This window comes from Mus musculus, chromosome 5 (genome assembly GCF_000001635.26).
Source record: "Mus musculus strain C57BL/6J chromosome 5, GRCm38.p6 C57BL/6J".
Classification (NCBI taxonomy): domain Eukaryota; kingdom Metazoa; phylum Chordata; class Mammalia; order Rodentia; family Muridae; genus Mus; species Mus musculus.
This window is the reverse complement of record NC_000071.6, coordinates 87,119,940-87,142,179: the sequence shown is the minus strand read 5'-3', so window position 1 is coordinate 87,142,179 and position 22,240 is coordinate 87,119,940. Positions and strand designations below refer to the sequence as shown.

The 22,240-nt window shown below is 35.4% G+C and overlaps 1 protein-coding gene across 1 annotated transcript; it reads left to right on the top strand.

Annotated features, from left to right (window-relative positions):
- Positions 1 to 1,839: 1,839 nt before the first annotated feature.
- Ugt2b5 (UDP glucuronosyltransferase 2 family, polypeptide B5) lies at positions 1,840 to 17,234 on the top strand. Its single transcript, NM_009467.3, has 6 exons — positions 1,840 to 2,597; positions 4,828 to 4,976; positions 5,955 to 6,086; positions 13,772 to 13,859; positions 14,283 to 14,502; positions 16,688 to 17,234. The coding sequence occupies exons 1-6, from the start codon at positions 1,874 to 1,876 to the stop codon at positions 16,965 to 16,967; spliced, it is 1,593 nt and encodes a 530-aa protein (NP_033493.3). The 5' UTR covers positions 1,840 to 1,873; the 3' UTR covers positions 16,968 to 17,234.
- Positions 17,235 to 22,240: the final 5,006 nt, after the last annotated feature.

Below are 22,240 nucleotides of genomic sequence, written 5' to 3'. Positions count from 1 at the left end.
GGTGTTGAATGAATTACCTCATTGTCTTTTGACCAATAGGGTATTGACTGGGAAGCAGGTCGTTTCTCTAATAGTAATTATATAATGATTGCAATGTGATTTTCCTGCTGATTTTTTCCTTTGTACAGGACTTTGACAAGTTGATGAAAAATTCACCTGATAGTGCCATTTGGGCAAATTCATTAGGAAACCCTTGAAGCTTTTGGACCTGGATTTTCTTTCTTTCTTTCTTTCTTTCTTTCTTTCTTTCTTTCTTTCTTTCTCTCTCTCTCTCTCTCTCTCTCTCTCTCTCTCTCTCTCTCTCTCTGGCTCTGTGTGTGTTTCCAAAAGGGATTTCTTATCTTCTTAAAACAACTCAAAACTCAATGTCTAATTTTTTAAAGTATCTTTGAAGCTTTCGGAAGTCATTTCCATTTGTTTTCTCATTTACTTGACGGCTTTACCTGTTTCATAAAACTTATATTCAAGGTCAGGTACTCTTCTAACTGACTTGTTGATTGTTCTAAGAGTCAGAGTGAATGGATGATACCAGAAGAATAAGTCCCTCTGAATCAACTAAGCAAGAGAAATAGGAGCTAACAGAGACTGAAGAAGCAAGCACAGTTAATATATAGGACCACAACAGGTTCTATTGAATATAGGTATTTGACAAATTATTTCTCAGAGGCACCTATAATAAAACAATACTTAAAGCACACAGATCCATTCACCAACTAATGCAAGGACAAGTTTGGAGCATTTATGTTACAGGATACCAAGGCTCCAGGAGACTTATTTTCCGTGAAACTTTTTTGCCTAAAGACTGCATCCAAGCTTTTGGGCCTGCCATGCAGTCTTCACCTGAGTGGGTGTGGCATTTCCACCCTTTATAATTTTTAGATGAAGTTTCAGAATGTCCCACCTCGATCTCAGAAGAACTCTAAAGATAAGTGGAAACACAATGATTACTGATAAAATAATGTCAATTATAATAGCAATCAAGATTATATACTGAACCCAATCTAAGGGATTTAATGCACTTAGATTATTTTTTAAATCGCTGGCCAATTTATCAATGTTCTAAGTATCCACATGACTTCTGTCTTTAATTGCACTAAAATATGTGGAATATCTGTATTTTTGTCTTTAATTTCTGTCTTTAATTGCTCTATAATATGTGAAATAACTGTGTTTTTCCACACTCCCTGCAAACAAGCCTTAGTCTTTCTCCAATTAATAGTTGCATTGTAGGGTAATGGAGTGACACAAATATATTGAAATGTAGCATGACATTTAGTAGCTAACCTAACCTTAATATTTGCTATAACCTGTCCCCATCTATTGTTAACATAGCATCATAGAGAACTGTAGCTAGCTTTCAAATATGTCTCTAAAAATGTCTAGAACCAGCCTTTTATATGAAGTCTGTTATTTCTAATATTGGATTGATTATTAGAACAGTCCATGACTGAGTTTGAATTATTGGTCACAGTAAAAGAAAGCGAAGAGTCATCATGAACTTCAACTATATAAATTAATGTGCTTTCAATGCCATATAGAGGAGAATTAAGAGACAAGCCATATTATGATGTCACTAGTTTTGTGAGACATTTTAGAATATTCTAATATCTTAGTACCATTAATAATTGAACAAGAGATCTTTATTTCTTGGCTAATTGAAAACATGCCATCATAAGAGACATGGATCACTCTCATGTAAAAAGGGAATAATTAAAATCGCTCTTTGCTTTTTTGTCTCTTTCACCACAGTAATGATCATATAAGATTGGGCAATGCAAGTTATAGTTTAACCTCTGGGCTGAAGCTTCTTGGATAAAAGGTCAAGCAGTGACAGAAGCAAATGGACTGTGAGAGAAGGATTTTGATTTTCAAGATGCCTGGAAAGTGGATTTCTGCTCTGCTGCTGCTGCAGATAAGTTGCTGCTTCAGATCTGTGAAATGTGGGAAAGTGTTGGTGTGGCCGATGGAATTCAGTCATTGGATGAACATAAAAATAATACTGGATGAACTGGTACAGAGAGGCCATGAAGTCACTGTTCTGAGACCTTCAGCTTACTATGTTCTTGATCCCAAAAAATCACCTGGCCTTAAGTTTGAAACTTTTCCTACATCTGTCAGTAAAGACAATCTGGAAAATTTTTTCATTAAGTTTGTGGATGTGTGGACTTATGAAATGCCAAGGGATACATGTTTGTCATATTCTCCTTTACTGCAAAATATGATTGATGAATTTTCTGATTATTTTCTAAGTCTTTGTAAAGATGTTGTTTCAAACAAAGAGCTCATGACAAAGCTACAGGAATCCAAGTTTGATGTCCTTTTGTCAGATCCTGTTGCTTCCTGTGGGGAGCTCATAGCTGAACTGCTCCAGATTCCTTTTCTGTACAGTATCCGCTTCTCTCCAGGCTACCAAATTGAAAAGTCCAGCGGGAGATTTCTACTCCCTCCCTCTTATGTACCTGTAATTCTGTCAGGATTAGGTGGACAAATGACATTCATAGAGAGGATAAAAAATATGATATGCATGCTTTATTTTGACTTTTGGTTCCAGATGTTTAATGATAAGAAATGGGACTCATTTTACAGTGAGTATTTGGGTAAGTTAAATTTTTTTTTTCTAAGTAGCTTGAAAACCTAAGTTTCACAAGTGTGTAAATCTTTATGTCCATGAAATGCAAAATGTAGTAGTCTTTTATAGGTGATCAAATGTATAATGATATAAGCTATCAAACTCACAAACTCTTATAAATGTTCATATATTTGATCAAACAGGAGAAGGTATCAGTATCAGTCCTGATAGAAGACATTTTGGTTAGCTATGCAATTACATAGAGATGAAATTAGATGGTCCCTAAGTGATTCTTTACTCATTTGCTGAAAAGATTTCCTCTATTTTAATAATTCCCTAAGCAGTTACCAATTAACCTTGATTAATGGAGATTCAAGAATGACCTAGTTTATACATATATATAAAACATTGAAGAAGTTATTTTCTCTTGCCTAGGCCAGTCAGTGTTTTTATTTAAAATGAAAATGTAGGGCCACAAGTCATGGCCAAAGGGTTAGGATTGTTTCTGTACAGTTTTAGTACCAGAGCTCTCTTCCTGCCACTACTCATGCACAGTGGCTCAAAATTGCCTGAAACTTCAGCTTCAAGGAAACTGCTTCCCTTTATCATATCCGCAGGCACTGGCATAAACTTAACATATACTCATGCACATACACATACATAAAGGTGAAAAGATTAAAACGTAAAATATTCTCTTTGTATATCATTAAAAAATCCCCCTCATCTTGAAAACTATTACGTTGTTTCCGAAGCTTAAAAGTGGAACAGATATTTCTACCAGCCCCACATTTCTTTATTGGGTCCCTTCCTAAATTCAACTGCAAATTCCTAAATTCTACAGAGGCATGGACACACATACTGTATTTTCTGAAGTTTTTTTTTTTTATCTTAAAAATGTACCACAGATGCTCACAGTCAGCTATTGGATGGATCACAGGGCCCCCAATGGAGGAGCTAGAGAAAGTACCCAAGGAGCTAAAGGGATCTGCAACCCTATAGGTAGAACAACATTATGAACTAACCAGTACCCCGGAGCTCTTGACTCTAGTTGCATATGTATCAAAAGATGGCCTAGTTGGCCATCACTGGAAAGAGAGGCCCATTGGTCTTGCAAACTTTATATGCCCCAGTACAGGGGAACGCCAGGGCCAAAAAGTGGGAGTGGGTGGGTAGGGGAGTGGGTGGGAGGGTATGGGGGACTTTTGGGATAGCATTGGAAATGTAAATGAGGAAAACACCTAATAAAAATAAAATAAAATAAAATAAAATAAAATAAAATAAAATAAAATAAAAATGTACCGCAGGTAAGATTAGCAAAAAATTCCTCTTCTCAGAATTTTGAATGTATTGAGATTGCTTTATAGTGTAAATACTAGAATCATTAACCACAAATTCAGTCATTTATAAACTTTACAGCTCCCATAAAGGAATAAAAACTAGCTATAAGCTATCATGATCCTGGGAATTCTGGCCAGGATCAAGAGCATGTGAGAATTTTGGTCAAGGAATGTGTGTTTATATTTACATAGTTTGATTTTGGTTTTTTGTCTGTTTGTTTGTTTGTTTTTTTTGGTTTTTTTTTTTTTTTGAAGATTTGGAGAGGAAAAAATGTGTGCTTCTTTATATATTTGCTTAGTGAGTTATTTCTGTAATTATATATCATTTTAAATTATAGAGGAAATATGAAATACGTCTTACATATTGTTTTAAAAGTAAACTCAAGTCCAGGCAGTGCTGGAGCATGCCTTCAATCCCAGCACTTGGGAGGCAGGGGCAGGCAGATTTGTGAGTTTGAAGCCAGCCTGGCCTACAGAGTGAGTTCCAGGAGAGCTAGGGTTATACAGAGGAACCCTGTTTCAAACCCTGTCCTCCCAAAATAAAATAAATATAAATTATCAGGTATCTATATGATCCACGAATCAATTATCAATATATTACATATAAAAATATTGCATTTTAAATGCACATGTTCTATATCAAATACAAATTCTTTCCATTTTTTTTTTGTGTGTTTTGTTTTTTGTTTTTTGTTTTTCGAGACAGGGTTTTTCATGTAGCACTGGCTGTTCTGGAACTCACTTTGTAGACCAGGCTGGCATTGAACTCATAAATCAGCCTGCCTCTGCCTCCCAAGTGCTGGGATTAAAGGCATGCACCACCATTGTCCTGCTCTTCCAACGTTTTTAAGGAATCTTTGAGAATCGGCAGACAGTCCTGTCAACTTTTCTCTGTCTCATTTGCTCATCTTCTCCATCTAGGAAGGCCAACCACCTTAGTTGAGACAATGGGCCAAGCAGAAATGTGGCTCATTAGATCCAACTGGGATTTGGAGTTTCCTCACCCAACCTTACCAAATGTTGACTATGTTGGAGGACTCCATTGCAAACCTGCTAAACCCTTGCCTAAGGTAAATATATTCTTTTTATCTTGTTTTCATTTCATATCATTTTTCCTTACATTTTTCTCCCAATGATAGATATATGTGGGAAGTGAAATTAAGATTCCTGGTAAAGAGGAGCTCTAAAAAACTCAAGAAAGAATATGATAGACATGAAGAATATTCATAACAGTGCATTAAGTCATGTAGTTACGAGAGTGATTAGCCATTGGGTAAAGTCCTTACCAAGCAACCATGAGGAGGTGAGTTTGAATCCCGGGACCCACATAAAAAGTTAAGTGTTCTAGCATAGCATATATGAGCTGAAGAAACAGGTTAATACCGAGGATACAAACCTGATAAGATAGTGAGATTCATGTTCAATGAGAGATAGTCTCAAAAATAATATGTTAAAGTTAACAGATTAGAACATATGATTTTATTATGGCCTTTATTGGCTAAAAGAAATGAAGGGAATTTGGAGACATTATGAAAATACTCTCATGTACACACAATATCGGAGAATTATCATATAATATATATTTACCATGCAGTTATGATTATTTTATAAAGAACCAAAACATTTTATTTATTACAGGAGGAAGGATGCATTAATTTATAACATATCACAACACAGATATTATTTCAGTAAACACTAGCTAATACTATTAAATTAGGAGCAAATTAAACAGCAAGGCAAGATTTAAAATTCTGCAGGACGAAAAATATAATGGAGCTACAATTTTACAAATATTTCACATACTATACATGCATTTCTTAGCTTTCATTTTGTCAGAGGAAAATATTGAGAACGTTTATTGAACATATGTGAGTGCACTTCATACCAATCCCTGTGGTGGACTGTGCCAGCTCTGTCTTCTGAATGTTTAACACCACTATTCTAACAATTCCTAAGAACACTTCAATTTTTTTCTCCTACTTTTTTTTTTAAGTTTTATGAGTGATTACAATTGCTATTGTATGATAAAACAAGTTCTTTATTCACAGGATATGGAAGAATTTGTCCAGAGCTCTGGAGACCATGGTGTGGTGGTCTTTTCTCTTGGGTCAATGGTTAGTAACATGACAGAAGAAAAAGCCAACGCAATTGCATGGGCCCTTGCCCAGATTCCACAAAAGGTGAGGTAAAGTGCCCATGGTAGGAGAATGTATACTGAGTCTATAAAAATCCATGGAATGTCGGATTCTAGAAATGACTATGTGAAACATAAAGATTTAGGTAAGTTCTAATTTAGCCTAGCCAAATTATAAACAGAAACACAAAAGATATGCTACAATATTACAGAAGGTATTTTTGACTACACGTACCTTGGATATCAATATTGTGATCTCTGTGGGTACATTCTGAAGTCCTCGAATTATGAAGACATTACTGTCAAGGGTGTGTAGACACAGCAAATTCTTCTTGATTTCACATGAAAAGATAATAGTTGCATGGATTTTAGATTCATGTGAATAAAAAATGTGTATAAAACCTGTGCAACGAAAAATCAGACCAAATCTAAGCCAAGCATTCTCTAGTGGAAGGACACACATGCAAGAATATTTGGAGAGGACAAATGGCTCCTTACATTTTGTTTTTTGTTTTATTTTTGTTTTTGATGAATAAAAACACACAGTTAGCACTGCACAGGTCAAATTAATACATGGGACGTTCATAATACCATGCCAATTTATAGGAGTATGTAACACAAACACTTGTGGAGCTACTTTCCAAAGCTTGTGACTTGATATAATCTCACAGTGCAGCTCAGGCTAATGGCTTCAACAACCAGAAATAATCCTGCCTCAGACATCTGAGTTAAGAAGGTGGATTATTTTTAAGGGCAGAAGTAGAGTGTATAGAGAAGGGGGTGATTTATGGAAGATTGGGTTAGGGAGGGATAAATAAGAAAAAATAACATTATATGAAATTCTTAAAGAAATGAAAAAAAATGTCAATCTAAGTGTGTGGAGATGAGGAATAAGTCCAGTGTGCAGATGATGCTGACATGTTCCGAATCCCTGGTCCACAGCAGTTGCTCTACAAAGGAAATGTGTTTACTTGGGTGAAGTTGTTGTAGTAGATGTAATATCTGCGTTTAAATCCTACTCTGTCGCCACTCCAGAGGACATGCGAAATTAAAATCATAGGCAAAGCCAACTTTATACAGAGAATCAAAACTTTATGGTCTGAGGCTTAAGAAAGGTCATAATGAATACATAACACAGGTGTTCTGGCTGCATCCAGTCATAAAGATGAGCTATATATGACAAAAACTTGCTTTTCTAATAAGAAACACAAAAGAGAATTTAAACTTTCCTGGATAACAATAGCAAATAGAAGTGGTTAACCTAAGGTAGACCTGCTCCTATCTGCTAGAGCTGAGAAGGGGGCCAAATCACAGTGCAAATGTAACCTCTCTGAAGAAACTGAGATCAAAGACCCTTGTTCAGTTTTCTTGGAGTATTTTCACCTGCACTCAAAAATCTCCTCTATGGTTGGACCCCTTCCTCACATCTCCTTTTTAAATTTTTTTAAACACAGAATATCCAGAGTCATTTTGATTTAATATGTATTCAAATTTATTTCTCTATTTCATATGTCTTTAATTTCCCATGTTCTCTGGAGTGGTGACAGGGTAGGATCTAAACACAGATATTATATCTGCTGTAATAACTTCACTCAAGTAAACACACATCCTTTGTATGCAAATTATCACAGGTGAAAACCGATGTAGTCACCAGAAATAGATTCTCAGGTGACAAATGGCATCAGTTAACTTCCTCCTTGGTTCCTAGGGTCTTTAATTGGCCCAAATTAGACAGACTTGAATTCTGATGCTATAGTCAATAAATTCCCTTACCCTTTATCTGGAAGCTTGCTGTCTTCATGATGTCTGCCACAATCTTCTTACCCTCCATCTCTATCTTTCATAGTTCAGGGCTAGAGGAGCCTGAGATGAATCCAGTGTTTTATTGGAAACATCTGCAATGCCAGATTCATATCCTTTGCCAAATTTCTTGAGCCAGGTGGATTTCCAAAATTCAAATTGTTGAAATCAGATATGCCTGTCTAAAGGCAGTTCAGAATGTTCTGTATAGAAATAATTTTGAGTTCCTGAGCATGTATCACCTTCAGGTAAATTGTAAAATAAGAGTAAATGAGGAAAGTGCAAGGATATGCCACTAGTTTTTTTTTAATTTTTTTGTTATTTTAACATTATAAGTGTTCTTTCAATTATGACCTGACCATTATGATTATAAAGAAGTTTTTCAATATGTTTTTTATTCTACCATTTGCAGAAGATTTTATTTTTTCTACTATAGGCTGGGCCCATTGTCAATTTTTACTGAAGTAGGCACTCATATAGCATCCAAAGTTTGGATAAGAAGAGTACATTGCTAAAGCATTCTCTGAGTATGGAAGTAGAACCCCCCAAATTAGAATATATATCAATGCACACATGCAAGTTCAGTATCTAAGGCAGAACAGCATAGTGAATTACAGCTACTGTCCATAATTCACTAATGACTTTTACCTCATGTGTTAACTCTAGCTATATGAATATAATATTATATGGGAGAACAAGTAGGACATTCTTGTACAATCTGTCTCACTCATCTAAGTGGGATGTGGTATTGTACATGAACCCCAGCAGCACAATTGTGTAGGTGGTCATGTTCATATTGCAGGAAAGAAAATATAGGGCTGCTCAATGCATCATCTTGCTTATTTTATTCTGCAATAGAAACGGGGAGGTTAGAGTGTGCACAAGTGTGAGTAACAAACAAAAGATTAATGATGGTTTGAACCAGTTGTTATAGATCCTGGAGTAATGAGAGCATGGTAGGATATGAAGATGAAATTTAAAGTTTCTAATTCTACTATAACAATCTGTGTTTGAAACTTGAAAACTCCATAGAGTTCTGTAACTCTCTTTAAAACTGATAGGTGTAAGATAATACATCAAGGAATTTATCCATGTAATTGTTGACATTAAATCTTCCCCTGATTCATTAATTGAGCAAGAAGAAAAAGAAAAATAGTATTTTATGGCCCCTATGGTGCAAAGGGATCCATTCGAGAGGTCTATTTTCTTGGGCTTTAGTATGTATAGGAGACAACTTAGTGGAGAAAGTAAGTGTAAAGGCAACAAAGGGTCCAAAATATAAACAAATGCCTCTTTTAGTTTGGATTTAGGTAGCTGTAATACTTTAGACTCTCAATATAAAATCAAGTGATATCCAACGCCATTTCTCATTTCAGAGTTTATATAGATTGGTTAGTCCAAAATTAGGTATTCTCAAAATTATATGTAGGCAATTAATATTCCCTAATAATTTTGAAATGTGTTGAGTGTTTTTATTTATTTTTTATGTTATTTTATTTATTTGCATTTCAAATGTTATTTCTCTTCCCCATTTTCCCCTCTGGAAACCATGATCCCATCCCTCATCCCCCTTGGGTTTGTTTGTTTGTTTGTTTGTTTGTTTGTTTTTATCATTCCATTCATTACATCTCAAATGATATCCCAATTGCCCTCCACAAGCCCCCCACCCCCATCCCACACTCTACTTCTCCTTAGCCAACCCTCCAACATCACCCTGTGCTGGGACACCAAACCTACACAGGATCAAGGACCTACCCTCCCATGAATCAACATTAGTTTATCCATGAATGGAATCCAGATTCTTACAGTAGTCTCTGATGCAAGTTATACAAGAGAAATTGTGGTCCTAATCACCATACCTACTAATTGGTATTTAAAAGCCATAGTTAAATTTATACATTATTATTATTTCATATATAGTCACATCAGGAAGAAAATGTGCTTCATGAGGGAGGATTCAGTAGTACAAATAAGACTGTAAGTTTAAGCACACTAATAAAGGAAAACAATAAATAATTAGTGGATTTAAAAATAAGAGGAACTTTAATCGGATTAATTGATTTTGTAACTGATATTTCTTTTATAATTATTGAATAGCGACCACCTTAACAGCATATTGCAAAAATAAGTAAACACTGGTAGAGTAGTGAACTATGAGCCCTATTAAGATTAGACAAAATTACAATGTATACATTCAGAAAACATAATGTTATTATTAATCTTTTGTGAAGATATTTTCTACAATAATGTTATGTAGAGATCTACATTCCTAATGCTAATGCTACCTACTGATCACAATCTAAATTTTTAAGGTAAAGCTTGGGATATCAAAGGGTTAAGAGTGACAAGGTGTTATGGTACATCTATTCCTACACAAACAATATCATAACCATGGATTGGGTTTTGCATAGTGGCCAAAAACAACATAAAATTTTAGTTAGTTTGTCTGAACATCTCAAAGGCCAATTCTAAATGAAAGTTATAGGCTCTTCACCAGTTGTCAGACACCAGTTGGAGAATGAGAACATAGATCTGTCTTTTTCTCACTGGAATTTTTAATGTTGTTTTCTAATTAAAAAATATAGTAAATGGAAATGGTTGGTTGATTTCTGAAACCTTAATGCCACCATATGGCCAAATTGAGCTTTATAACCTGGATATCTACACCGACACATATTGCTAAAGATTGGCCTTCAATTGTTATGGATTTGAAGAACTTCATTTACACTATACCTATTCATCTTGATAATAAGGTATATGTAGCCTTTTCTGTTTCTTTACTGAATCCTAAAGAACACCAGATTTGATATCAATGGGCTGTATTACCCCAAGGCATGGCCAAAATCTACTATTATGTGTCAAATCAATGCTGGAAAGGTTTTTGAGACTGTGATGCAGGCCCTCTTTCAGGCTTATAGTATTGATTATATAGTCACCTCCAAAAGGAAAGAGTTATAATCTATATCTGACATGACTTAGGATGTGCTACATAAATATGGACTGATTATTATATCTGAAAATTTAAAAAGATCAGACACTGAGTAATATCAGGGGCCACTAGTAATTAGAACACCTGTTAGTACCCACGAAAAGGACAATTTAAAAACAATCAACACTAAGAGTGGAGCAGACTGAAGGAAAGGTCATCCAGGGCTGCCCCATGTGGGGATCCATCCAATATGCAGGCATCAGACGCAGACACTATTGGTGATGCCAAGAAGTGCTTGCTGACAGGTGCCTGATATACCTGTCTCCTAAGAGACTCTGTTAGAGCCTAACAAATACATCTGTGGATACTTGCAGCCAACCCTCGAACTGAGAACAGGGACCTGAATGGAGAAGTTAGGGGAAGAACTGAAGAAGCTTAAGAGGTTTGAAATCCCATAGGAAGAACCATAATATCAACCAACCAGACCACACAGAGCCTCCAGAGACTAAACCACCAACCAAAAAGTACACATGGAGGAACCTGTTGCTCCAGCTGCATTCTGAGCATTGAACTGTGATAAGGACAATTTACTTTGCTTCTTAAAGTGACCACTTAACCAACATCATTTTTTTTTTTTTGGTAGAGCAAACATTCCTAAAACAGGTAATTTTGCTCTAGATTTGTATGTCCCTACATTTCTACATAACTTCAGAAAGACCATAACATCTTTTATCTCTCTTTGAGGCTTGATTAATTCTTGGCAATCTTCATTGTCTTTATCAATAGTAACTAACTATTTTATAAGAATTCTTGAATTTGCTCTCCCTTTATTGTTTTTCAATAGCATCTTTGAGTCTCCCTCTGAAATCAGCATAAGGCTCAGAGGAACCTTATATATTTTGCATATTACTAGACCCTAAGTCTGATTCCATATTAGTATTCATGAAGGTAGCCATAACAGCATTCCTAATGTGGAAGAACTGAAGGAGGTATATCATGCAACTGAAAATCTGTTGATACAAATCCCTGTCAGCATTCCTAGGACATTTCTAGGATTACCCCCTCAGTCCTACATGCCCAAATTTTATGGGCTTTATTTTCAAACCACATTTGACAATGAGAAAAATTGGAAATGGCTAAGAACAATTTTAGCAATTACATAAAAGCCATATGGCAAACATTGTGCATTATTGCTCCAACCAAAAGATATTCATAACTATATAATATAGCAGGTCTATAGGAAGCATAGGCCTTCTTAAAATCTTTTATAATATCCATGTTTAACTCCTAATAAACAATTTGATGCTATTGAAACTTTACAGGAAACATAGAGCACAGCTAATAAGGACAGGGAGGAATTGATGAATACATTTCTTTTCCTTGCTTTGGCCTAGCTTGCCTTGGTTGTAATATTAGCTTTTCTGTAGGCTCTCTTAAATCCTCATGAAACAGGGAAAGAACTCAACATTAGATCACCTGCATAATTGTCAGTGGTGCTGATTTTCCTTTTCCTTTTTATCCTCTTTATCTTTGTAAAGGTTTTTTTTTTTTTTTAATAACAGTCTAAATCAATGCCCACATGACAAAATATTGAAAGGGAATCTTCTTCTCCATGTTTATGTGCTTTTTCCATATTTGTTTTGATGCTATCTCATACTACTTCATCTAATATAGTCACAATTAACCTAATAGTTGTGTCTTTGATACTTGTGCTCCCCCTTTCTTTAAAGAAATGATGCACAAGCTCACATAAGGTATAGCTTTCTCTGTATTCTACCTGCTTATTCTCATTCGCCTCTTTCTGTGAAGTCTACAATGTTCTATTGCAAAGTCCCTTCATTGCCACTTGTCACAGCTCCAGAGACAGGGAGACTTGGAAGAATGGAGCTGATAAGTGAGGCAGACTAAAAATCTCATGAAATAGTTAACTTTATTCACAGCATCAAATAATGCTTACTCTGAGGCTTAAGAAATGTCACATGAGTAAAGGTCACAGGATTTCAAGCTGTATACAATCACAAGGACCAGTCAAGGTAATAACATATAGAATCAACTATCTGGTATAAATGAGAAAATGACATAGACACATACCAAGAGAAGTCTTGTGTTTTGAAGAAACAAGAGTAACAAGACTCTTGTCCTGTTTCCTTGGAGTATTCTCAATGGACTAAGATTCTACTCACATGACTCCATTCCTGGACAATTGCACCACTACAATATGCAAAGGTTCTTCCAGAAGGGTCAGATGATTTCATATTTCAATTGGCCAACACATTGGCCATTATTTCCAAGTACTCCTGGGCAGAGATAATTCTGGATGGCAAATAATTAAGAATACACAATCAAAGACAAGAAAAGTTGACATTTACTGTAAATAACATAGCACAAGTGAATAAACATAAACTCTAAAGTATTTAAAATGTATTTTTATTATAATATTAAAACTGGAATTTTAGAGTTTACAAAATAATTTATATAAAATAAGTGATTAGTAATTTGTCAGCATTCTTTGCAGTTGAATTATGTCACCATGGCAATGTATTATATTTTCACATATCACTACCTATCTCATTTGTCTATATATCTCTTTGTGGAAAGCAATGATTGTGTTCAACATGTCTGAGTGCAAAAAATAAACACAGAAATTGCTGGCACACTCTTTGCTCAGTCTTTTAAGAGTTCTCATTGCTCACGTCCTCTGACTTCCTCATCTATCCTATGGGAGGTGTTCAGATCTGTTTTCTCTGCACCAAAAAAAGATACATTATAAAATTATTTCTCTTTTGGAAATTATAATTACATCCCTTTCCAGTCCTCCCTCAAAAGACTCCCATAAGCACACACCCTTGGTCTCTTTCAAACTAAAGACCTATTCTTGTAATTAATCGTTGTTACATACACATATGTATATACCTCTACATTTATACTCCTATATATATCCTGCTAAGTCCTTGTAATGTAAAATTTGGCTCCACCAATAAAGATTGTCTAACATTTAACAGGTTCTTTGGAAATTTGATGGCAAAACCCCAGCAACTTTAGGACACAATACCAGAGTGTACAAGTGGCTCCCCCAGAATGACCTCCTTGGTAAGTAAGACTCTGGAAAACAAAATCAATATCATGACTGAGTCTCTGGTTCCTATACCTATCCCTTTTGACTTCAAAACCTTTATGTTACACTTACATCATGAATTATTTATTTAGGATAACAAGTTATGACATGGATTTGGTCTTTTCTTACCACTCCTTTTTTTTCATGTCTACTATGGATTTCATGTGTTCAACTGGAAATGAGAATTTAATATTTCTAGTCTTTAGTCACATGCAAATATGCAAAATAGTTCATGGAAAATGTAGATTCTTCTAGCTCTGAGACAGAAAATTATTTCAGTGAGGTTATAAGTATAACAATCTTCATGAAGAAAATCTCTTCAGTTCCTCTTAATATATACCATTCTTTTCATGCCTAAGACTGCGAAATACTGTTATCCTGAATTCATCTTATTCTAGGTCATCCAAAAACCAAAGCCTTTGTAACTCATGGTGGGGCCAATGGTGTCTACGAGGCGATCTATCATGGAATCCCTATGATTGGCATTCCTTTGTTTGGAGAACAGCATGATAACATTGCCCATATGGTGGCCAAAGGAGCAGCTGTTGCATTGAATATCAGAACAATGTCAAAGTCAGATGTGCTCAATGCACTGGAGGAGGTCATAGAAAATCCTTTGTGAGTATAACCTTTTAAAATGTGGTTCATTCCCTGTTCTAAGGAGAAATGAAGTATCCACCCATTGGTCTTCCCTCTTCTTGATTTTCTTGTGTTTTGAAAATTGTATCTTGGTTGTTCTATGTTTCTGGGCTAATATCCACTTATCAGTGAGTGCATATTTAATAACTTCTTTTGTGATTGGGTTACCTCACTAAGGATGATATACATCTATTTGTCCAAAAATTTTATAAATCCATTGTTTTTAATTGCTGAGTAGTACTCCATTGTGTAAAAGTACCACAATTTCTGCATACATTCTTCTGTTGAGGGACATCTGGGTTCTTTCCAGCTTCTGGCTATTATAAATAAGGCTGCTATGACCATAGAGGAGCAGGTGTTCTTATTACCAATTGGAACTTCTTCTGGGTATATGCCCAGGAGAGGTATTGCTGGATCTTCTGGTAGTATTATGTCCAATTTTCTGATGAACCTCCAGACTGACTTCCAGAGTGGTTGTACAAGCTTGCAATCACCAGCAGTGAAGGTTTGTTCCTCTTTCTCCACATCCTCACCAGCATCTGCTGTCACCTGAATTTTTGATCTTAGCCATTATGACTGGTGTGAGGTAGAATCTCACGAAAGGAGTTACAGAGATAAAGTTTGGAGCTAAGTCGAAAGGGAGATCCATCCCATAATCAGCCACCAAACCCAGACACTATTGCACAATGCCAGAAAGATTTTGCTGAAGGGACCCTGTTATAGCTGTCTCATATGAGGCTATGCCAGTGCCTGGCAAATACAGAAGTGGATGCTCACAGTCATCTATAAGATGGAACATTGAGCCCCCAATGGAGAAGCTAGAGAAAGCACCCAAGGAGCTGAAGGGGTCTGTAGCCCTATAGGTGGAACAAAAACATGAACTAACCAGTACTCCCAGAGCTCATATCTCTACCTGCATATGTAGCAGAAGATGGCTTAGTCGGCCATAACTGTGAAGAGAGGCCCCTTGGTATTGCAAACTTTATATGCCCCAAGAATGCCAGGGCCAAGAAGCTGGAGTGGGTGGGTAGGTGAGCAGGGCAGAGGGAATGTATAGGGAACATTAGGGATAGCATTTGAAATGTATATAGAGGAAATATCTAATAAAAACTAAATTAAAAAATGGGAATGGAAAAAATGTGGTTCATTCATTCATTCATCATTTATTCATTCATTCACACGTTCATTCATTTATTGTCTTCTTATTGAAAGCCAAACAAACAAGAATTATCCTGACAGTGATGGTAATAATAGGAACGAAGATAAATTAGGGCATGATTCAGTACATATATTATTCTCTCTCTTACTTTTTGTTTTCTAATTTCTTGTTATGCTTTATATTTCTTTCCTTTGTAAATCAGTATGGTCCTAAATATGAAACCCTTCTGCTTCATTCTCCACACTGCTTGGCCAAGAATGATTTTGATAGTCCTGTCCAACACTTCAAAAGAAGGCTTTCATATCTAGTGTGGGGCTTTTTGGTAGGAAGTCCTTGGCTATTGGAGGCAGGAATGTCAGTTCAGAAGAGAAAAGTTCATTAAAACTATATATGTACTTTTATGCATAGAATTGGAAGAAAGGCATAAATAGTTAAGAGCATAATCATTTTTTCATATATTCTTCTTGTTTTCTCCTTTTCCCTCCTCTTCTTCTTCCCCTTGCCCTTCCCCTCTTCCCATTACCCTTATTAGATCACTTAAATTCTGCCATCTACCTTCACATTCTTCATGCCCTTTTTGTATTAACCTCTCCCCCATCTCTAAGGAGCATCTACTTTTCCTATTCCTCTATCAGATAAATCGAATCCTAAATTGTAAATAACTGTCACAGCATACTAAAAAATGAGGATGTTTTAATGAGAAAAAAAAATCCTACCTGTTGTACTACATCAATCTGACATTGAGAGCTGGTGACTTATGTTTCTAAGTCACCCTTCTCCTTTATATGTTTATCGATAATCTTTTCAGCAATAGGAAAAAAAATGCACCTGCATGCTTCTCTGTAAAATTTGGACCCCTTTTCTAACATCAGAATGTTAACAAAAAAAAAAAAATGAAGATAAGCAATAATACAAAAAATGAGGGTCATAGGACAGCTCAATGGATAAGAACAGGAGTTTTAGTACATTCATTCCATTAATTGATGGCCATTTTCTCTCTTATAGCTATAAAAAGAATGCTATGTGGTTGTCAACCATTCACCATGACCAGCCTATGAAACCCCTGGACAGGGCTGTCTTCTGGATTGAGTTTGTTATGCGCCACAAAAGAGCCAAGCACCTGAGACCACTTGGACATAACCTTACCTGGTACCAGTACCACTCTCTGGATGTGATTGGATTCCTACTCTCTTGTGTGGCAACCACTATAGTCCTTAGTGTAAAGTGCCTCTTGTTCATTTACCGATTCTTTGTAAAGAAAGAAAATAAAATGAAGAATGAGTAGAGCTCACTGACAATGAACTACATGAACAAACTTTCAGCCTCATTCTTATTTATGAACCACCTTCTAAACACTTGACTTGATTCTTTTCTAATAAAGGCACATCTTCTTTGTAAATTTTTACCATATAAGAAGACATATACATCTGTGAATACTGATACATTCTCAAAAATCTCCATTTCTGTAATTTTTAAACTATTTAATGTAAAAAATTATATTGTAGAAAAATGTGGGAAATAAAATGTTCTTGATAGAGTCTTAAAAATCAAAGAATATTTCATTGTAGTTTCTGAGATCCCAGTGTTCAGAGTTTCCAGCAGACTATCAAGAGTTGCTTGATAAAGACAGGTCTCTGGAGCCAGGTGTTGTGCCTTCTGCCTAAAAATATAAACATACAATTAGTATCTGGGGAGGGAAACATATGATGACAGTTTTTGCCAAGTAAACACTTTCATTCTACAATCATGTAACTCGGAGGCTGCTTGTTCCAGTTAATATGCTATGAATTCTTTTGTTTTAAAGATTTTTGAGTTGAGTGTGCAGATAAGAAAATAATTGAATGATAAAATCTGTAGATTATCTACTGTAGAAATTCTATACAACCACAACTATAGGTTTAGGTCTATATTTAAAGATTGAATCGTGCTCACATTAATTTTGACCACTTTGCTTTGGTTGATATAGAACTAACATTTTGCCACTTGGAACTGAAATTAATTACTAAGATCCATGTAAAGTGAACTGATTAATAGACTTAAAATGTTTACTTGGCAAACACTATCATCATATGCTTCCCTCCCCAGGTACTATTTGTATGTTTATATTTTTAAATAAAGAAAACTGAATTTTAAACACAAGCACATAAACTACAAAGAAACTTGTCTCTTTTACCCCAGAAGGAGGGTTTCCCTATCAATTAATGTATAACCACTGACCTACCAGAATTATACTGATTTCTCTTCTGAAACTCTAACTTATAATAGAGAATATCCAGATGTCTTACAGACCCCAAGAGACCACAAATGACAGCCCAGACTAATATACATGCAAAACTTTCAACTATCATAGATGGAGAAACCAAGATATTCCATGACAAAACCAAATTTAAACTATATCTTTCCATTAGTCCAAACCTATAGAGGAAACTAGAAGGAAAACTCCAACCCAATGAGGGCTAACTACACTCAAGAAAACAAAAGCAAAAATAATTTTACAACATTAAAACCAAAAGAATAGGCACACTACCACCACTAACATCAAAATAACAATCATTTGTCATTTATATCTCTCAGCAACAATGGGCTAAATTACCCATTACAAAGACACAGGCTAACAGAATGGATGTATAAGTGGAATCCATACTTATGCTGTGTACAATAAACACATTTCACTGGCAAAGATAGACATTACTTCACAATAAGGAGCTAGTAAAGGTTTTCAAAAAACAAAACAAAACAAAAACAAAAACAAAACAAACAAACAAACAAAAAAACGGACCCAGAAAACAAGATGCAGTAGTCATTCTAATATTTACTAAAATAGACCTACAACCAAAAGGATACTTCACATTCACATAAGGAAAAGTCCACCAATATGATGTCTCAATTATGAACAACTATGCAATGAATGGCAACCATATTCATAGAAGAAACATTACTATGGCTTAAATCACACATTAAACCCCATATATTAATAGTGGGAGACTTCAACACCCCTCACTCACCAATGGACAGGCTAGTGAAACAAAAACAAAACAGAAATAACAAAACTAACAGAGGTCGTTATTCAAATAGACCTAACTATTAAAACATCTCACCCAAACATAATAGAATATACCTTCTTCATAGTACCTCACAGAATATTCTCCAAAACTGACCATATAATTGGGCACAAAGCAAGCCTCAACAGATATAAGAATATTGAAATAACATCTTACATCTTATCTAATTACAATAGATTAAAACTGGACTTCATCAACAGCGGTAACCATGGAAACCCTATGTACTTATGAAAACTGAACAACTCAGTGATTACTGGGTCCAGGAAGAAAGAAAAAAAAAGAGAGAAAGAAAAAAAGAAAGAAAGAGAGAGAGAGAGAAAGAGAGAGAGAGAGGAAGGAAGGAAGGAAGGAAGGAAGGAAGGAAGGAAGGAAGGAAGGAAGGAAGGAAGGAAAAAAAGAAAGAAAGAAAGAAAGAAAGAAAGAAAGAAAGAAAGAAAGAAAGAAAGAAGAAAGAAATGAAAGACTTTCAAAAATTAAATGAAGATGAAGGCACAATGTACACAAATTCATGGAACACTGTGAAAGCAATCCTAAGAGGAAAGTTCATAACAGTAAGTGCCCCCATAAAGAAATTGTAGCATTGTTATACTAATGACTTAAAAATGCACCTGAAGTCTCTAGAAAATAGTAAACTCGTGCAGGAGGAGTAGACAGCCAGAAATAATGAATCTCAGGGCTGAAATTAATCAATTACTTAGAAACAAAGAAACCAACTGATAAAAAGGATAAATAAAACCAAGAGGTGATTCTTTAGGGAAATGAACAAGATAAACCTTAGCAAAACTAATGAAATTGCAGAGAGACCATATCTAAACTAACAAATCAGAAATGAAAAGGGAGACACAACAATGGAAAATGAGGAAATTTAAAAATTACTAGGTCTTACTTCAAAAGAGTAAACACAAAAAAATTTGGAAAATCTAAATAAATTGGATGGTATCCTGGAGAGATACTAATTAGGGAAGCTAAATCAAGACCAGGTAAACTATCAGAATAGTCCTTTACCCCTAAGAAAATAGAAGCATCTATCAAATGTCTCCAAACCAAAGGGAGAAGAAGCCCCAGGCCAGATGGGTTTAGCACAGAATTCTACCAAATTTTAAAAGAATAGCTAATACCAATACTTCTCAAACTATTCCAGACTTTAGAAGCATAAAGACCTTTAGCAAACTCACTCTATGAGACCACAGTAACCTTGATACCTAAACCACACAAAGGGTCAACAAAGAAAGAGAATTTCAGATCAATTTTCCTTATGAACATTCATGAAAAACACCAAATAAAATTCAAACTGAATCAAAGAACCTATCAAAGACATCATCCATCATAATCAAGTATGCTTCAAAGTAGAGATGCAGGGGTGGTTCAATATATGAAAATCTATTCAATTAACACACAATATAAAAAACTTAAAGAAAAAAAACAAAAGAGGATCATCCCTTAAGATGAAAAAAACATTTAACAAAATCCAACACCTGTTCTGGTTAAAAGTCCTAGAGAGATCAAGGATTCAAGGTTCATATATAATTACAATAAAGGTAATATATAGAATGCAAATAGTCACCAACAAATTAAACGGAAAGAAACTTAAAGCAATTCCACTAAAATTGGAAACAAGACAAGGTTGTGTACTTTCTCCTCATCTCTTCAATATAGCTCTTGATGGTCTAGCTAGAGCAAGAAGACAACTAAAGGAGATCAAGGGGATACAAGTCAGAAAGAAACAAGTCAAATTATTGCTTTTCACAGATGATATATTATACGTAAGTGACCCCAAAAGTCCTAACAGAGAACTCCTACAGCTGATAAACACCTTCAGCAAAATGGCTAGATACAAAATTAAGTCAAAACAAACAAACCAAAAAACTTATCCACCCTCCTTTATAAAAGGGATAAATGGTCTGAGAAAGGAGTTATAGAAAAAATACCCTTCACAATGGCCAGAAATTGTGAGCTTAAAGCTTTCCAAACATACTTTAAAAATGGGTGCTTAAATGATTTAAAGGCCCTTCTAGCCCACCACCTACAAGAGGTAGTGTAAATTAAAGTTTATTAAGATACGGGGGAAATGGACCTGTTTAGAAATTGTTCTTTGGAGTAACTCCCACCTGTGTCATCAGGAAATAAGCAGTTCAGTTCACAGTACTCTGCAGCTACAGCTTGATCCACTCTCAAACACTTCAGGAATATGCCAGCAGTCCAGTTCAGTAGTGGCTGGGATAGCAAATATGAACCAGCATCAGTGGCATAACCTAGCAAAAACAGCAAGGCTTCAGCCTAGTCAGCAGGAGCAATAGCAAACAACACAGAAACCAGGAGTTTTTGCTTTGCCTCTCTCAACAAAGTGAAGATTATGGAAGATACAAACAAGACCAAAAAGCATTGCAAAGATAGATATGCAAGTCTTTTTTCACAGTCTAACATGTCCTATTTATACTCCCAGGAAACATGATACATCCTCTGTGAGTCTTACCTCATGACTCTTACCTCAGCACCTAAGTCTGTCTTAGCAAAACTTTACACGACATCACTCTATCACTCTGCCAGTTTTCCAGAGTCAGAAGAAGTGGCAAGAAGCCACTAGAATACCACCAGAAGGTTTTTTTGTTTGTTTGTTTTTTGTTTTTTGTTGTGTGTGTGTGTGTGTGTGTGTGTGTGTGTGTTTCTCTATGGAGTCACCTCAAAGAGAGCTCAGCTATGTAATGTAAAGCAAACAGATACTTGTGTGTCCTTAATGAAGAAACTTTTCTCACCTGTCCTTTCACATGCTGGCTTTACCAAAACATCTTCTCACTTTTGTCTGGTGCAGGGAAAGACTCCTTCACATCTGTCACTGCAATACACCTACTGACACAACTGACTTTTCAAAGAAACCATATGTTTCCACTTCAAGAAATAATATTAAACATCTTGATGTACCTCTAACAAAGCAAGTTAAAGACCTTTATGACAAGAACTTCAAGTTACTGATGAAAGAAATTGATGAAGATCGCAGAAGATACAAATATCTCTCATGGTCATGGCTTGGGAGGATTAACATAGAAAAATGGCCATTTTTACCTAAAGCAATATGATTCAATGCAATCCCCATCAAAATTCTAATAAAATTCTTCACTGATCTTTAAAATATAATTCTCCATTTCATATGGAAAAAAAACAAAACAAAGATTTTAAAACAATCCTGAACAATAAAAGAACTTTTGGAGGTATTACTATCCCTATACTACACAGTAATATTAATAAAAACCTGCATGGTATTCGTATAGAAACAGACAGATGGATAAATAGAATCGAATTGAAAACCCAGAAGGAAACCCCATACATCTATGGACACTTGATTTTTGACAAAAACAAACAAACAAAAAAATCCAATAGTATACAATGGAAAAGGAGAGCATCTTAACAAGTGGTACTCTTCTAACTGAATGTCTGCATGTAGAAGAATGCAAAGGGAAACATATTTATTTCCCTGCAAAACACTCAACTTCAAGTGGAT